Source organism: Tachypleus tridentatus, chromosome 6, assembly GCF_004210375.1.
Source record: "Tachypleus tridentatus isolate NWPU-2018 chromosome 6, ASM421037v1, whole genome shotgun sequence".
NCBI classification, from domain to species: Eukaryota; Metazoa; Arthropoda; class Merostomata; order Xiphosura; family Limulidae; genus Tachypleus; species Tachypleus tridentatus.
The window spans coordinates 46,052,919-46,072,389 of NC_134830.1; the positions used below are offsets into that span (position 1 = coordinate 46,052,919).

The 19,471-nt window shown below is 35.1% G+C and overlaps 1 protein-coding gene across 2 annotated transcripts; it reads left to right on the forward strand.

The window, feature by feature from the left end:
• The first annotated feature begins 5,671 nt into the window (after positions 1-5,671).
• On the forward strand, positions 5,672-17,906 carry LOC143252386 (uncharacterized). Of its 2 annotated transcripts, none has more exons than XM_076504400.1 (9): positions 5,672-6,376; positions 6,802-6,858; positions 8,077-8,151; positions 9,565-9,613; positions 10,804-11,006; positions 11,434-11,853; positions 13,923-14,031; positions 14,749-14,922; positions 15,938-17,906. In XM_076504400.1, exons 1-9 carry the CDS (start codon positions 6,233-6,235, stop codon positions 16,120-16,122), a joined length of 1,416 nt encoding a protein of 471 aa, XP_076360515.1. In that variant the 5' UTR covers positions 5,672-6,232; the 3' UTR covers positions 16,123-17,906. The 2 variants fall into 2 exon arrangements, with proteins under 2 accessions (XP_076360515.1, XP_076360516.1); XM_076504401.1 differs by having other exon boundaries at positions 15,942-16,128.
• Positions 17,907-19,471: the final 1,565 nt, after the last annotated feature.

The following is a 19,471-nucleotide window of genomic DNA, read 5'->3' on the forward strand; positions in this document are numbered from 1 at the left end:
TCCTGTTCTAATTAGATATTTACAGTTTGTTTTTTCTGTGGGCCTTTTTTGTGACAGACAATAGTGTATAATAAACCTGGTTAAATTAACTTACATAATTACAGTCTGAATGAATAAATATATAAAACACATCATTTCACAAATCAAATGCCTGAGTGTGGCCCAGTAGTTAGTATGCTAGGAATGTAACATAAGGGTTCATCGTTTACGCTACGTTTCCAAAAATTAGCACGTAAATATGAAATCATGCTGTTTACTTTACACCAAATTATAATCATTAATTTAGTTTTCTGCGAATAATGAAAAAACAAACTTTAAAAAAACAAAAACATTAGATGTAATAAATATTTTCTTTCATTTGAAATGACAAGTACTAATAATTTACAAATCGCGTAATTCATGGACATCCAAGTTACCACGACTTTGGACATAAAACCACGTCTCTCGCTTGGTGTGGTGGACACCATAAAGCAACGTGTTTCTCTAAAGAAAGACACCACATACGAATATTCCAGTAAAGGACATATATATATATATATATATGTATGTAAATATATTATTTTTATGCATTCAAAAGCAAGAAAGAAAGAGAAAAAAAAACATAAAGCTGTCTCTCACCGTGTGGTCTATTCTAATGACTAAAACTTTACTGAACAAACTACATCTCGATATTCCATACCACATTATTTACTTGTCTTGAAATCTCGTCTTGTGTATTCTATATTTATGTACCTGATTAAAAGAAGTAGTCTGTATAAATATGACATTTCTGTACCTGTGGATGAAGTCTGTCTCAATGTTACATGCTAATCAATGTATTTTTGTGCTACGTTAGATCGCTAAGGCTAGTCCCAGATCCTTTTCTGTTTTGATATGTGTAAGAAATAAATATATTTTGCAATTTGTTTTACGATTAGCCTTGTTTCTGAATTTCGCGCAAAGCTACTCGAGGGTTATCTACGCTAGCCGTCCCTAATTTTGCAGTGTGAGACAAGAGGGAAGGCAGCTAGTCATCACCACCCACTGCCAACTCTTGGGCGACTCTTTTACCAACGAATAGTGCGATTGACCATACATTATAACACCCCCACGGCTGAAAGGGCGAGCATGTTTAGTGCGACCGGGATTCGAACCCGCGACCCTCGGATTATGAGTCGAACGCCTTAACCCACCTGACCATGCCGGGCTGGTTTATTATAGCAAAGCCACAATGGGCTATCTCTACCGAGGGGAATCGAACCCCTGATTTTAGCGTTGTAAATCCGTAGATTTACCGCTGTACTAGCAGGGGACTATGATTAGCCTTTCAATTATTATTTTTTATGAGCCTGACATGGTCTTGTAGTTAAGAATACTTGACTCATTTTAGGTCGGGGATTCGAATCTTGTCACCGACCATGCCTTTACGACAATATGAGCATTATAATGTATTGGTCAATCCCCTTATTCGTTGGAAAAAGAATAGCTCAAGAGTTGACGGTGCTCAACAGATGGTTTCTCGAGTGTCTGTGCGCAAAATTCAAACTGGCTATTTATGCCGTTTGTAGATTTGCATTATGAGAAACCGGGTATCGATACTCGTCGTGGACAGAACACAGGTAGCTCATTGTGCAGCTTTGTGATTAACTACAAATAACAATATTTTTTTATTATTTTGCTGTTTATGTTCGATTATTTGCCTAACAATAAAAGGTTATGAATTATTCTATTATGGATTTCTTACGTACCTACTGGCAAAGAATACTGTGTTATTTATCAGTACACAAATAACATTTCCTGGTGTAAAATTAATCTAATCATAATGCTATTTTGTACAGCGCTACATCCTGTGCTACGTGACTGGCTATAAATAGATCAAGTAACAGACGACAAGGCCTGGCATGGCCAAGTGGTTTAGGCACTCGATTCGTAATCCGAGGGTTGCGGGTCCGAATCCCCGTCGCATCAAACATGCACGCCATTTCAGCCGTGGGGGCATTATAATGTGACGGTAAATCCCACTATTCGTTGATAAAAGTATTCCAAGAGTTGGCGGTGGGTGGTGGTGACTAGCTGCCTTCCTTCTAGTCTTACACTGCTAAATTAGGGACGGCTAGCACAGATAGCCCTTGTGTAGCTTTTCGCGAAATTCAAAAAAACAACCAAGCAGAGGGTAATTTTAAACTAATTATACAACTCGCCTTTGAAGTATCCGGTTATCTCATAAGTAATGTCGTTTGCAACATTAATATTTAAAAGGAGAAAAATAACTTAAATAATAATTTGAATCAATTATGTAGTTTCTATCACTTTCAATAACAGTTTGCCAAAATCTCAACAAATTTTCAATACCACGCTTATGGTTTTGAAACAGCTTCGTTTTTCATTCAGATGATGTTGCAAGCTTCTGAAAAGATGGTAATTTGAAGGAGAATAAGGGGTATGAGGAAGTTTCTCCCAATCAAGCTCTTCCATTTTTCTGGAAATGTTTCTGGCGGTGTGAGGACGTGCATTATTATGGTGGAAAACAACTTCTTTTTTTTTTTTTTTTTCCAATTCACCAAAGCAGGACTCTTTTCTTTCTTTTTTTTTTTCTTTTTAGCGCAGTGTTCAGTCGATCCAGTTGCTGACAGTATCTCTCAGCAGTGATTTTCTGGTTTGATTGTAACAGTTCAAAGGGTATTATACCACCTTTATCCTACCAAACACTAAGCAAAATCTTCCTTGAGTGTAGGTTCGTTTTTGGTTGTGATGTAGCTGATTTTCCTGCATTAACTCACTGTCAGCTGCGCTTAATGTCCAGTCACTAGGCGGTTCAAAAACGAAGCTTAAAATTCACAAGAGCGTAGAGATGTCTAATTGTTCTCTCAGAGTATCAGCTCACAACTCATGTGATACCCATTTTCCCAATTCTAAACTCTGCCAAGTAGTAGCAAATATCTATGGACAGTGGAAGGAGATGAACTGAGTTTCTGGGCTAATTCTTCAACAATCTTCCTCAAGTGTTGCTAGAAGCAGGTCATTATCAAACTCAATAGGGAGCCCACTGCAAGCTGCATTTGTCAAACTGCAGTCACCGGTTCTAAATTATTGAACCATCTTTGACACTTCCTCACATTCAGAATGTCATTGCCGTACACCTCTCGAATGCTTCGCGTAGCATCGGTAGCACTTTTCTGAGCTCGTAAAATATTATATGCCTTATGTACTCCTCTGACATCTCCATGATAATTGGGGCTTTTAAAATAAATAAAACAAAAACTAGTAAGGTAATGAACTGGCTTACAGTTAATGCTATTAAATTATCCCATACAACTTATATGACTTTGAGAATAATTTCATTTATCCAAGGCCCCTCCGCTAGTACAGCGGTAAGTCTACGGATTAAATACAGAATTCTCGTGATATAATTACATCTATATTATCAAAAACTTAGTGAAAATCGTAATTATTCTAGAAAAAGGATTTTAACAATATACAAGAGTTTTGCGGTCATTGAATTCTCGTGTACACACAGCGATAATGTGAAGTAAAGGAAAATATAGTAGTAAAAGTTATTTAAAGTGTTTTTTTTTTCTTTTTGGTGAAAAAATAGATAATGTTGGACTTATTCTTTAAATTTCAAACAAAAGATCATGTAAACTTTGTTATATTGAGAAAGTTATTTCACGAATTACGATTTATGGATCACATGTATCTGGTAGCCAGAGTTTTAACACATACGACTAATTTCTCACCATTGAAGCATATAACTTTACAATTTATGGTTCGATCACCGCAGCGGACACAGTATGTATGTACGTTTCAGAGCAAAGCCACCGAATTTTAGCCTTGTAATTCCGTAAACGTACTGTTGTCTCACCATAAGGACAAGCGGAGACAATACAGTCCAGTAAGTTACTTTGCACTAAAACAAACAAGCGTTCTTCACAAGTATGCGAACTTAATTCTGTAGACGTGCACTGTAGGCCCTCAGCAATTTTAACTTAAAACTAAACGTAATAAGGAGGAAATAGAAATATGAAAAATCTAATAAAATTAAAACAGCGATAATAAATAACGAACGTTCAGTTCATAATAACATGCAAACCTGATGAAGTGTTTTTTTAATGATATGCAAATACGGATCAAGATAAAATACCCACTTTGAAATGAAACGCCAGCAAGGGAAAGTGCAACAGAAACGATAAAATACTATAGTAAAAAATAAAATAAGTAGCTGGAGGAAAACGGTTTTATAGCAAACAAAATGGAAATGCTTAGAAATAAAAGGTAGGTCATTAACCATAGAAAGTGTTACATTAAGTTAATAATAGTGCCTGGCCTGGCATGGCCAAGCGCGTAAGGCGTGCGACTCGTAATCCGAGGGTTGCGGGTTCGCATCCGCGTCGCGCCAAACATGCTCGCCCTCCCAGCCGTGAGGGCATTATAATGTGACGGTAAATCCCACTATTCGTTGGTAAAAGAGTAGCCCAAGAGTTGGCGGTGGGTGGTGATGACTAGCTACCTTCCCTCTAGTCTTACACTGCAAAATTAGGGACGGCTAGCACAGATAGCCCTCGAGTAGCTTTGTGCGAAATTCCAAAAACATACAAAAACAATAATAGTGCCTCAAAATAAAGGTTACATTCTTATAAACTATTATAATGGTCTAGACGGGAAAAAATCCTTCTATTACATAGAATTCGAGAATAGTTTATTCTCGAAACCAAACAGCAAAATGAGACTTAACATTTACCGAAAAATGGTTATTATATATTTCCTGGCTGCAAGTCAAAATCATATTACAAATTTCCTGCCACGAGAATAAAATGTTCCCTAGAGCAAAACTTTCAGACAAAAGGAATGTAGAGACCACCTCCTGTAATCCGAAACTTGCTGTTATAACAAAACATGTTGAACATTTTCTTTTATTTAAAAGAAGAAGAAAAAAGCACTTGCTGTGAATACTAGGAAACAGCTCGCTGGAAAATTAATAGTTTTTGTAATGTCTCCTTCTGAAATTGTAACATTGTCTTTCATTCACTGATCCTATTTGCAAGTTTTGTAATTCTATAGCGACTACAGTGTAGAAAACCGACACGTTAAAGTAACCCTAACAAAAAGGTTTAGTTTTCGTCGTACGCTCCATTATGTTTGGGCTTCTCTTCTTACGCCTGAGAAACCATAATTCGAGGGGTCGCTCGTAATAAAACATTTTTGGAAAAAAAAAATGTAATCAAACAATAATGAACATTTTTCCAGCGTTATGTGTTTGTAATTATTATAATATATACATACATATATATTCATCAGGTAGAATAAGATGTGAGTTTTACATCATTTGGTAGAAGTTTCAAGTAACGTTATAAAATGTGTCATGAGTTGCGAGTTTCCAAGATTATCTACCACAAGCAAAAGCAAAATTAGCGATTATACACGTTTCAGGAATGCGCTCTGTGTTGAAGAGGAACAAGAAATAGGGCAGAAACTTCTATTCCGCTGTAATGTAATTTTAAATTTAATTGTAAGGTCAAGACCAGAATATCTGCTATAGAGAAATGGTCCCCGGGATAAGTTGAGATGGGTGGAGCTGTGGGAGGTATTACACATCAATGAAAGCCACCAGATGGCTAGCGGAAAATTTGCTCCCGTGTTGTTTCCCCTTGAGTACCAATAATTGACTGTTTGTTGTTCGAGGATGACGTTCGAAATAGTTTTTATTGACCTTGTAGTCAGCTGAAGATTAGTCGCTGGTGAGCTCCTATTGCTGCAGTTAATAAAGCACGTGATCTTATAGTCTAGGATTAGTCTGCTTCTTTTGAATTCTCTCTTGTGGACACTTCTTATACATCCTACGGAAAAATAGCCGGTAGTATCGCAGTATCATTTTTAGTAGCAAATGGAACTTCAAAACAGATAATTCTCAGATCGTATCTGACAAATAGCCTGACAGTGTTTCACTGATATCGTTGATGAATTATTATAATAGGATGGGAAACATGCTTAGTGAGTATACAAGAAAGGGATATTGGCAGTTTTTGCGTCATTGGATCACAGTACCAGTTTAAGGGGAAATAAGCTGTCAAGGCGGTGCTGATTTAAACGTCAGATCGGGTTCGTGGCTGCCAGTAGAGACTAGCTTGGTAGTGTGAGAGGACCTCTACCTTGTCTTGATAAACAAAACGCTGTTAGATTATCGTAATTCAACATCATAAGATTTAAATAAATTAACAGGTCTGTTTTATATTGTTTTAGCTGAGTTAAAGTTGACATGCCAATCATTTCGAGGATCCTTTACGTAGTAGTTTCCGTAAATCTGTTACTGAATAGTATTCAATGTATGTACACCTCAGACAAGGACAAATTGAAGTTGCAGTTGAGGATCGCACAGTGCCGAGCCACGTGCCTTGATCAGGTATGATATCGACTTTCGACTGAGTGTAAGATCCCTGTACTAACCTACAAAAATGACCAAATAAATTTACCAAAATCAACAGTATTGAATTTTTACTCCAGTACTGGATAAAATGTTTTCAAATTTTCAAAACACGTTTGTGATATGAATGTTCGAACTTGTTACCCTGTGTTCACAGAACTTTGTATCTGCAGCTCACTCATTTTACACTCTGACACGCTGTCGCATGATAATGTGTACTGTAGCTAAATGGAGGGAAGGTGTTAAACAAAAATAAAGTAAACAACAAAGGAATTGTTCATAATTAAAAACTAAGCAGATTAACAACAAGAACTTTTAACCAATACTGTAACAAATATTAAGTAATTGAACTAGAGGACTTACTGTTGTTTTCTACTTATATATACATATTATTTCTTGTTTAGTTTAGCCTAAATACCAAGCCTGTGCTAACTTGTCACGAAACACCAGAATGTAACATGGTAAGTAGTACTTACATTTGTATAGATTACATTTATTTTATATTAAAGTGACGAATAATGACATTCTAATCAAAAGCATAATTAAATGTAACTGCCGCTCTAGGCCCATAACTATAGATACGACTCTTCTCTTTCGAATGATTCAGTGATAAAATTATCCATCAACATAAGAACAACAGTAAATTAAAATGCAATAAAATTTATGGAAATTAATTTTTATTATAAAAAAATCTATATTAAATTTATTTTGAAAAAAAATGGATTTTTCTCCCCTAAGACGAGCTTCTCAAATTGTCGCTCCCTGGTACGAAGCTTTGAAAGTTAATTGAAGCCTATTAGTTAATACGCCCCTGACTAATGTATATGCCATACTGACGTCAAATATATTAGCACCAGTCACTACCAACGCATTTGCTCTTACTCCTGCAAGTTTTCAAATATATAACACTAAAATCACCAAACGAACATTTAAAAACAACACTACAAGGAATGTTTGCTGTTTTGAATAAACTGCACAATTCCAGCGGTTATGAAATATGACAAAACATAAATACATTTTATCAGCAGTTGCAGTGAGCACGTGATTTCAGGAGCAGAATAATCAGTTTAACTGAAGTATTATAGCATGTTATTTAATATTAATGTAAGGTTTTCTGTTTATCCGGGGTTCCTATAGACAGGTGTAATAGAATATAAAAACTTTGGTTGGTGAAGACATTTCATAGATCTCAAATTAACAACATATAATATATGTTTTGCAAATTATAAGTTTTGGAAATCTATATTGTATGGATTTTGGATAAAACAAAGATGATACATTTAGCCTTCTGTGTCTCCTGCCTTCATGTCAAAGGGGTAAAAGAAAAACAAATAATTTAATACTTCTATTTTGGTTACTTCTCTGCCTACGACCAATACCGACATCAAACCATCGGGGAGCGTTTGTTTGCTTGTTCGAAATTGATCACAAAGCTATACAATGTGATATCTTTGCACTGCCCCTCACGGGTATCGAAACCCTGTTTATAGCGTTGTAAGTCCGCAGATATACCAGTGTGCACTGGTAGGAGGGCGACTCTGAGGTACAAGAAACAATAAATAGTAATTATTTCCAGGTCCTCTATAATTTTCACCCTCAATAAAGTTTTGACCTCTTAATTTGATATCTGAATTTATGAGTTTTGTAGATTTAACAGTTTTGTTGCCTTTTTTATCCAGTGTTGGGAAACATGTGAACTTCTGCATAAAAACTTCGATGTCTGGGGCCCCATGTGCAATGTTTCAGATATCTGTGTAAGTAACTGTTTCTGTCGGTTTCTTAAGTTAAACAGATCCTATAATTCCTTTTCTCGATCTACTTTAGTAACCAGTTTTTTATTTCTTTGTAATGCAAAATTACATTCTACAAAGTACTTAAATACTTTATTTATATTTACGAATAAGATAATAAATACGGTTGTATTATATTATGAACTGTGATAGGGATGTAGTGTGGCTTGAGGGGAAAGGTTCCACTTTTATAGTATGAAATGAAACCTACAATTAGCCACAGAGGTCAGGAAATAACTAGTCAGGAAGAATGTTGAAATTATATAGATAGAAAATATATGTCAAGTAACCAAAAGAAAGGGGGTTGAAAATATGATTTATACGAACGCGGTGGACCAACTTCAGCCATGTGCTACGAACTAAACTATTATCTAACGCTTAAAGCTGTCTCGAGGGTACAATAATGACCCAGAACACGGCCTCACTAGTTTAGGCTAAATATGCCAGGCAAAGGCAGAAAGAAATGCTAGATTAGTTTCTAGTTTTCGACCTAAGGTTCTCGTGCTTGTCAATTTCGCTATTGTACAGTTTATTCGAAAACGCTTTTCATTTGAGATTCGTCATGACGAGAAATCCACTTGAAGTAAAAATGTATTATCAAGTCGGCTGGTATGGGTATTAAAACGTTAGTTAAAATAAAGTAGAGAACAACGTTTCGACCCTCTTACGTCATCTTCAGGTTAACAACCTGAGTACCACCGTATATCGTGGGTTTGTCTTAAGGAGATCTGTTTAGAACGTTGGAATGATATATTTGTTTGTTCATTTTTTAATTTCGCGCAAAGTCTCACGAGGGCTATCTGCGCTAGCCGTCCCTAATTTAGCAATGTAAGACCAGAGGGAGAGCAGCTAGTCATCACCACCCACCATCAACTCTTGGGCTACTCTTTTACCAACTAATATTGGGATTGACAGTAACATTATAATCCCCCATGGCTGAAAGGGCGAGCATGTTCGGTGTGAAGGGGGTCGAACCCACGACTCTCAGATTACGAGTCTAGCGTTCTAACCACGTGGCCATGCCTGGCCGGACTTATATGCTATACAAATTTAATACGGTAGTATTATTAATACAGAAAAATAAAAAGTCTATGTTCTGCCATTTGGTTCTCTGCCTCAGATTATTTTGTGTTTTATTAACTGTCGAAAATTAAATTGTAAATATATCTATTTAAGGATATTCAGTTTCAGTGAGAAATCGTTAGTGCTTGTGGGTTTTGGTTCTGTTCCAAGTGAAAATATCGTATTTTAATTATTGTACCCACACTATCTGTTACCACAGTTGAAGTAAAATAAGTATCTTTTACTACTATTCACTGATTTAAAAAATATATTGTCTTAACAGTATCGTTTGTTTCTTCTTTTTTCCCATTCAAGTTTCCCGGATGTAAAACATCGTGTTTTTTCTATCTACAAGGGAATAACAGTAAGTATACACAAACCTTTTCACTAGAAATTTCCGTTATGTAGCATGATTTTCAATAGTTGTTTATAAATCATTACTTCGACCTCATTCACTATAAGTTCATATTATTCTAAACACCTGTCGTTTAGCACACCGATAAGTTTGCAGACTTACAACACAAAAATTCAGGTTTCGGTAACTGTGGTGAGCAGAGCACAGACAGCCCGTTGTGTAACTTTTTGTTGAACAACAACAACAACCTTTCCTTTAATAAGTTGGTAAAATTTTATTTATTTATTTGTTGTTCTTAAACGCAAAGCTACACAATGGGTTATTTTTGCTCTGCCCATCACGGGTATCTAAAACCGGTTTCTTGCGTTATAAGCCTACATACCTACCAATTCGTCAGTTACGACAAAATATTGTTTTTTCAAATGACCAAACTTCAGTTGAATGATTGTCATATGCGGCTCGGCTTGGCCAAGCGTGTTAAGGCGTGAGACTCCTAATCTGAGGGTCAAGGGTTCGCATCCCCATCGTGCCAAACATGCTCGCCCTTTCAGCCGTGGGAGCGTTATAATATGACGGTCAATCCCAATATTCGTTGGTAAAAGAGTATTCCAAGAGTTGGCGGTGGGTGGTGATGACTAGCTGCCTTCCCTCTAGTCTTACACTGCTAAATTAGGGACGGATAGCACAGATAGCCCTCGAGTAGCTTTGTGCGAAATTCAAAAACAAACAAACAAACTTGTCACTTGCCATTATAATCTCTCATAATTTGCCACAATAAAAGGAATTCCTCAATAGTTTTCTTGTGCGTTAGATAGATTGATTACTTTAGATTTCCATTGGCTGTTTATTTGTTTTAGAGTTTTCGCGCAAGGCCACACAAAAGGCTATCTTCGCGAGTCTTCTCTCATTTTGAACTTACAAATAAGAAGAAATGCAGCTAATGAACATCATTTGCTGCCAACTCTTAGGCCACTTTAGTCTAACCGAACAGTGAGATTTAAGTATCACGCTTAGAGCGTACCTATGGTTCAACCATGGGACACGAGTCACAGATCTTTAGCTTCATCAACAGGGAACGCTAATCCTTAGGCTACATCTGAACTGTAGTTGTTTCTAGATAAATAAATTACTTTTTGGGTAAAAACAACTTGAAGTTGTAATAAATTGCTAGATATGTTTTTCTTTCTTCTATTCATCAGGTAATTTTATCCCGCATGCAGAAAAGCGATGGATATTTCCAAAGCCAATTGAGTTTATATACCTTCCAAAAATGAACTGTATGAAGCTGTATTGGGCTGCTCCAGTTTCCTGGAAACCATCTGATCCAGGACACATCGTTTACGTCGTTATGGTGAAAGATAAAATGACGAAAAGTAACTCCTCATGGAAACAAATATTTCAGGCAAGTTAGTGTAATAAAAAATATCATATCTAACATACATATGTGTTTGTATTCTAACCTATTCACAGCATTTTTTCATCTGTGGCAAAACAAACAGTTCAGGGGCCTTGGGGTAAATAAATTATCGGGACCCCTTTTTTAGCAGAAAAGACCAGACCAGGCTCGTCTGCCTCGCGTTAGGTCCATCTCTGTCTACATAAAACTGTATTTCATGGTTATGTTTACACATTTTCAAACCATCCTTTACTCATTAACTAAATTTGGTTGCATTATTGTTGTGTTTTTTTATATAGTAAACAAAGAGTAAACTTTTGGGGAAGATTTGGAACCAAGATGGGGGGAGGGAGAGACGACTTCCATGTTGTCGGATGTTACTTCAGTTCATTAAATGAACAAAAACATTCACTTTTGTATTATTTTTTTCCAGACCTACAGAAGAACATTGTGTATCAAAGTTGGTTGGATGAGTAGAGCTACAGAGGTTGAAGTTATTGCCATAACAGCTAGAGGGATCCTTGCAGAAAAGCTGGAACCGTATGTCACAGATCACAAAGAAACTGCTGTTCAGGACGAAGCTAAAACAGTTTCTGAGTCAAATTATTCTGTGGCGATGACAGAAAATGAAGATTTTATATGGAGACCTACTTTATTATCCATGGAATTTAGTAGAAATATCTTTGGAGTTGAGGCCACTGTAACGTGGCCAGCTCTTCGATCAACAGGAGCCGCAAAGTATGAAGTCACATGGAAAGTCCTGGATGAATCCATGGAAATCACTGGACACTTGTATACGCCTAATAATATTGTTAAATTGAGCCTGTGGCCTGAAGCCCTATATTCCATTCAGGTTGGTCAGTCAGTATCTAAGATTAAAGAGAAAAACGGTTTTTAAATTACTTGAAATCCTATCGTGTTTTAAACTTGTGGTTTAGTTATATGAGGAAATATTTTGAAGCATACGTTGAAATGAAATATCAATCTTAAATTTGAATGGTTGGTTACAACAGAATGTTTAGAACTTATGCATCAATGTAATTGAACACTGATCTGTTTAATGTGTTTATAAATCAAATAGAAAAATGTAACTGATAGTAATATCCTGTCCCAAAGATTTAAGACCAAATTATCTTCGTTACTCACAAGACGTGTTTAAAAAGAAGTGTGGGAAGTTTCGCTTATACGCAGCTATACTAATGGTAACTTATTCAATGAATAATAAATACACAACGGTAGCTAAGCTAACAATTAGTATTTGTGTGTTCCGTAGGTAAAGTATGCTCTGTTATGTCTTAATTGTTTGCTTCATTAATATTGTTAGTTAGAACTAGCCGATCACCCGTGAAGACAGTGCATTAGATCCGCGTGTGACGTATTCGTGACGTCATATCTGCATCCTGTGTGTTTGTAAACAAATAGTACCGCTTCGAGAACATTTTCCCAAGTTTCTCTCAATTTCCGGTCGCAAATCACAGTTTTTCGCTTGTTTTGCTTTTTTTTTATTTCGCGCAAAGCAACACGAGGGCTATCTACGCTAGCCGTCCCTAACTTTGTAGTGTAAGACTGAAGGGAGACAGCTAGTCATTATTACCAACCACTAACTCTTGGGCTACTCTTTTAGCAACGAATAATGGGATTGACACGTCACATTATAACGCCCCCACGGGTGAAATGGCCAACATGTTTGGTGCGATGGGGATTTGAACCCGCGACCCTCAGATTAAGAGTCGAACGCTTTAACACACCTAGCCATTCCGGGCCGTTTTTCGCTTGAATACTCGGTAGATGCTTGAGAAATTGATAATACAGAACTGTTTCTGACGCTATTTATCGCTTTATAACTTCATAAGCGTCAAATATGCGTGTTACCACTTCACCTTCGTTTTGCTCCACTACGCGCAGTAAATTCAGCTGTCCAATTTTTTTCTGTACATTCGAATAGGAGAAAATAAAGTTCTCAGTGACGGTAAACGGAGGTAAAACGGGAAAATCATGACCCCTATTGCAAATCTACATTCACACAGGATAAAAATTTCGCGAAGTTAGGGGTTGCACATTGCATAATAAAAACGTTTTTCCAGTATCATATATGTAAGCAAGACTTTCATTATTATGTGATATGCAATACGCCTACTTTTATTATTTTTAGTTATTTTATTATTATTATTACAATTTCTTAATGTGGAGGTTGTTTTACATTGTTTACTTTGTGTATGGATTTAAAACTAACATCTAAGCTGAACGAACCTCATGAGATACTGGTGGACAAGTTAATACTGATTCGGATATACAAGAATTCCTTATGAAAATCATACCATAATCAGAACATGTCTAATTTCTATGTGTTATGCACATTTTGAAAGAAATTTTCGAAAATGAAATGTACTGATCATATGTATTAATCGAACTTAAATTCGTGTTAACATAATGCTGTTATTTTCGGCTACATTCATATTTAATTTCATTTTGATATTATTTTAAACATTTATTTACCGCCGCGAGTTACGCTCTAAACTCGCTAAAACTATTTGCTATGTATAATATTTATAAGATTTTAAATGGTATTAAAATTTTAATTTTTAACTTTTTTTTCCCCCCGGAATCACAAAGCAGCACTGCAGGCTCTGAGGAAACTTTAGATAATGTATGTAGTCCTCCGCTGGAACAGCGGTAAGTCTTCGGATTTACAACGCTAAAATCAGGGGGTTCGATTCTTCTCGGTGGACGCGGCAGATAGCCTGATGTGACTTTGCTACAAGAAAACACACAACACACACAGATAATATATAAAATAGTTTTCAATATTGCATGCTGTTTTAATTTTAACACTACTCCTATAATTTAGTATTTCAGGCCTAGTAATATTCAAATCTTATTGTTTATATTTATCCTAATTTACTAATGATTTATTTTGTTCAGGTTAAATGTTACGCTGACTTTAACAAAGGAGTTCCTGTCAGTGAAGATTTGACAGTGAACACTAGGGCAATTGTAACTTCCGCTTCATTGTTTCTAAAGGAATACTCAGGTATGTTACATTGTTACAATCGAGGCTTTGTATATGTGTGTGTGAGTGCTTAGAATGTTTTTGTTGTTGTTTGTTTCGTTATATTCATTCTACTTCAACCTCTTGAAGTATGCCTACGAAATTTCAGACATATTAGTTTCTGTGAACTTTTAGTTCGTTTGGAATTTCACGCAGAGCTACACGAGAGCCATTTGCAATAGCCGTTTTTAATTCATTAGCATCCAAATTACTAGCTTGTAAAATTATGTTTGTAGACTTTTAAAACAACTATATAAGCACAAAATTAATCTTGCTGATTGGCGAGTGAATTACTAATAGGTAAGATAAGTACGATAAATTTTAATTATGACACAGCTGAGAGTCTCTCTAAAATAAATTGATTTAACTTTAAATTGTTATTTTTAAATTACATTACTGCACTAAGTGACGTATCACCAGTATTTCCTCCCCTGTAATGTTATACCTTCCTAAACCTCAGTTTTCATAATTAGTATGCGTTGAGTTTTATACGATAATTTGATTTATTGACCAAATATAATAAGGAACAGATTTTTTACCCAGCTTTGAGAACAGTAACTTAAGTGACAGTTTACAGAAATACTTCTTGCAAAAACTGTATATAATGTAAGCTAGTAATAAAACTTAAAATATTAAAAACAATTTTATTCTTATTTTAAATATTCTTATTACTGTGTTATTTCTTTATTGTTCTGATAGATTGTTTAAAAGTAGAAATAATTGCTGGATGCGCAGTGGGCGTTTTCTTGGTGTTGGCACTTTCAGTTATCGTGTGGTTGTGCAAAAAAGCTCTCCAATCTCAGATTCGCTTACGGAATATCCAGAGAATTCCCACTATTCGTATAAAAAGCAGCCGTGAACCTTCTTCAAAAGGTAAGAATATTAAATGTCTTTACCACTTTATTTTGGTCATTTTAAATTAATATTAAATGTTTTTTCCTCCATAGAAATGCTTTATTATAAACACATGAACAGTTCTTCTAAATTATGCGGAAAATCTTATTTTTATGTTTTCAGTCACACGTTTTAATTTTTTTTTTTACTGTTACTACTGCTATTTTTTTCATTCATTTTAAAGTATGCCTGATGACATTAATATGTTAAAAGAAACGACACATAATAATTCTAAATATTTTCCCGAAATACAAGTAGGCCCCGGCATGGCCTAGTGGGTTAAGGCGTTTGACTCGTAATCCGAGGGTTTCGGGTTCGAATCCCGGTCACACCAAACATGCTCCCGCTTTAGCCGTGGGGACGTTATAATGTTACCGTCAATCCCACTATTCCTTGGTAAAAGAGTAACCCAAGAGTTGGCGGTGGGTGGTGATGACTAGTTGCCTTCCCTCTTACACTGCTAAATTAGGACGACTAGCGCAGATAGCCCTCGAGTAGCTTTGCGCGAAATTCAAAACAAACGAAATACAAGTAAATATATATATTATAATTAGGGACTATATTTATACTATATTTCTTCATTATTTTGTGTTTTTTTAATATCTATTTACATGCATATATAAATTTTAACAGGTCTTTAATTAAGCAAAATCAAAATGACTAGAATAGTTTAAATATGTTGGATATTTTGCCTTTATCATTTTGAAAAAAATCATATAATTTTCTCCCATTGAAAGCTGTTTATTATTAATATTAGGCCTAGCCTTCGGAGAATTACGACTTTCGTCCCAATATTCTTTATCCCATACCATATTTAACTTTTTATGATTGTATCGCAGGTTATTTATCTTAACTCTACTATTTAGATCTAATTACATACATAAGTAGATTGTTTACTGAGGCTTGTATGAGCCGACCTGTTATAAAACTTGGCGTCAACCGTTGGTTTCTATTTACTGTTGAAGAAATCCATCCGGTTTTTCTTTTGTTGAAGGCAGAACTTCACACGAAGACAATGGTCACGTGGTACCTGTTGGCACAGGTCCTCTGAGTCCTACTATCGGCGAGTCACGAGAAGATCTCGTAGAAGCCGGTGAATTACTGTCAAATTATTTCGCCTTCGAGTTTCCTCTGCAGCTTGAAAACAATCCTTGCAAATTGCCGGTGACCAACATCTGACATACGATTTTTGATTGCTACTTGTAGTTCTTTCTTTTGTGTGTGTTTTTTTTTATCTAAACGTTCTTCAACCATAAAATTCAAACGTATTGATATCAATAAATTACTTAATTAAACTCGAGTCTGCAAAAGAACGCCGCAAAATAGTACATAAGAACGTGATATTTTTGTTTTATTTTGTGAGATTACAAATAATATATTTTTTGGTGTTGCTCTTAAGACACACTGATTTAACTTAAACATGTGATTTTTTTCTCAACTGGGTTTTTTAACAAATGTGTGTGTGCAGCAAAAATAGAGTATTTTTAATAGAAAATTCTGGTTTATTATATGAGCCTTTCTGACACGTTATTAACGTCGACAACTGTAAAAAAATAATAGCGCATGTTGTCAGAGTGTATTGGAGGTGTAAATACTAGTGTTTTTCATCTTGTAAATAAAGAAAACTATTTATTTATGTAACATAACATAATTATGTGTCATAAGCTATATATACAAATAAAGAATCAGAAATTTAAATGATGTACGTCTTTTTGAATCGTTCAACCTCATGTTGCTCCACTGACATATATCCTGCTTTAAATGTATAAAGATTTCCAAAATATGGGTCTCGGCAAAGATGGTTTATTTGATAACTTAACTCTGACTTACATATCATACAGCTAGTTTGACTGTATTCATATTACCAGACAAATTACTCACTTGGCGTCATCTCAGATTGTAGAACCTGACACAAAAGTTGTTCATTTCTAACTTCATTTCGAACCGCTGATTTGTAAATGTGTAGGGACGCACACAAAAAATATAAGGAGAAAATGTAATATCATGGCTATGACCTGATATTGATTATCCGCCTCAGTTTATTTCTGTACAAGTCTGGCATCTGTTGATCACACGTGTGAATGAAGTTTAGTGATACACATCTGTTGATCACATGCGTGATTGAAATTTATTGCTTTACAAGTCTGACATCTGTTGATCACGTGTATGAATGATGTTTACTGTTACACATCTATTGATCAAGTCAATGATGTTTACTGTTAAGCATCTGTTGATCACGTGTATGAATGATGTTTACTGTTACACATCTATTAATCAAGTGAATGATGTTTACTGTTAAGCATCTGTTGATCACGTGTGTGATTGAAGTTTATTGTTATACAAGTCTGACATCTGTTGATCACGTGTGAGTGATGTTTACTGTTACACATCTATTGATCAAATGTGTGAATGATGTTTATTGTTACATATCTGTTGATCGTGTTTGTGAATGAAGTTTATTGCTAGACATCTGTTGATCACGTCTGTGAATGGTTGATCATTCAACTAATGCTACTACATACATCATGGGACAAAGTTGTTATATAGTTGCACATAGTTAAATAGTTTTACTCTTGTAGAAAGGTTTAGATATTCGATTTTCTTTGTCTTATTTATTATGATAGATGTCAGACATGAGTTAACGCTGATGGTCGACAATTCTAACACTTAAGTTGAAGAACAACATAAGAATATGTCCAGTTCATATCTGTAGTTAACAGAAATAGCTTATTTTGTGTTTCAGTTTTCTTTGTGTTCAAATAATTGTGGAACTGTATAGTGACTTTTGCTCGTATATATAGTAACGTAAATGTCACTTAAAATGAATAACAGAGTTTAATGTGCTCTATATCTTTAAGAACTATTGTTATCCCTCAAAAAAGGATGCTCTATCAATGTGGAGATCAATTGAAAGAAGGGAAACCAGTCAATTACAGTTGGTTTTAAATAAAAGTTCAGATGTACAACTCTTGAGTGGATTATTTATTTATTTTTTTATCTTTATTTCAAAGTTTCAATCTCTCGTGTGATCATTATCAGGTAACTGTGTATATTATGTGAAATACTGCGCAAGCATTTTGTTCCAGTATAGAAGACATAAGGTAGCCCTGTCTTTTGATTTAAATTACGTTTTAGTTCGTGAATAATTAACGCTTGCTTTATTTATCCTGTATATCCTGCATATTATACAGTTTCTAACGTTAATGGGATGTTTATTTATTGTGCTGTATTTGTAAATGTCCTTTGATCCTAACGTTTACGTCACGTCCCATTTCACCCATGTAAGTGTTATCGTATCGATCGCGTAGATATTTGTAAATATTTCTGTTGTTGAAATTTTCAGAATAAACCTTTCTAGATGACCTTTGGTTTTAGTGGTTGGTTTTGGAATGAAAATATCCGTACTAATTATATTGTATTTTTTGATACACGTTTCCAATAGTTTATGACGTTTTTAGTTACATAGCCACATTTACCAACGTGTAACTGTCTCGACTACACTTCTTTGCCTCTTTGTTGGTCAAGCTTCTGCTAGCTATGAGGTTAGGGTTAGTATGAGGTTATTCCGTCATGTGATCAGTGGCAAAAAATGGAGGTAGTCAACGATTGTGCAGGCTAATATACTAATATGTAGTTCATGAGTGACTCACCAGAGTTATATTTTTACTTCAAAATGTATTTATTCAATAATAAACAAAATATATGAATATATAGAATTAATAATATATATTTAATTCATTATAATTTATCTCTTTGTTTATGCTTCATAAATTACGCGATTGTCCACATATTTTAGTTGAATTTAAAATTGTACGTAAATAATCCTAAGAAAAGGACTGTTTTATGTTGATTTATAGATAAAACATTCAAACTCCAGACGTTTAACCTATGTATCATACTAACTAAAAGTAACACATTGTGTTTAAACGAAAATAGACAATAATAGTGTTGTATCCAATTTCTAAGGGCCTATGTACTCCTCAGAAGGGCTGGCTTCATTGGAAAGTTCTGTCTGATTTTGCCCAAAGGCTATTAAACTACGTATCTTCTAATACGTATTATAATTTATTTAGGATAAGTCTCCGATTTATTATTTTACTTACATTACGTATTAAGATTTCAAATAGTCGGAAACTTTAATTTAGAAATTAGTTGATTGTCAATATGTATCAAATGTATAATTTTTGCCAACAAGATTAATACACACAGTTTTCTTTTTTAACACAAATGGCCCGGCATGACCAGGTGGGTCGCGGGTTCGAATCTCCGTCACACCAAACATGCTCGCCCTTTCAGCCGTGCGGGCGTTATAATGTTACGGTCAATCCCACTATTCGTTGGTAAAAGAGTAGCCCAAGAATTGGCGGTGGGTAGTGACGACTAGTCACCTTCCCTCTGGTCTTACACTGCTAAATTAGTGACGGCTAGCGCAAACAGTCCTCTTGTAGCTTTGCGCGAAATTCAAAAACAAACACAAATGTATATTTTAAATTACAAATTATAATAACGTTTTTTTTTTTTTCAAATA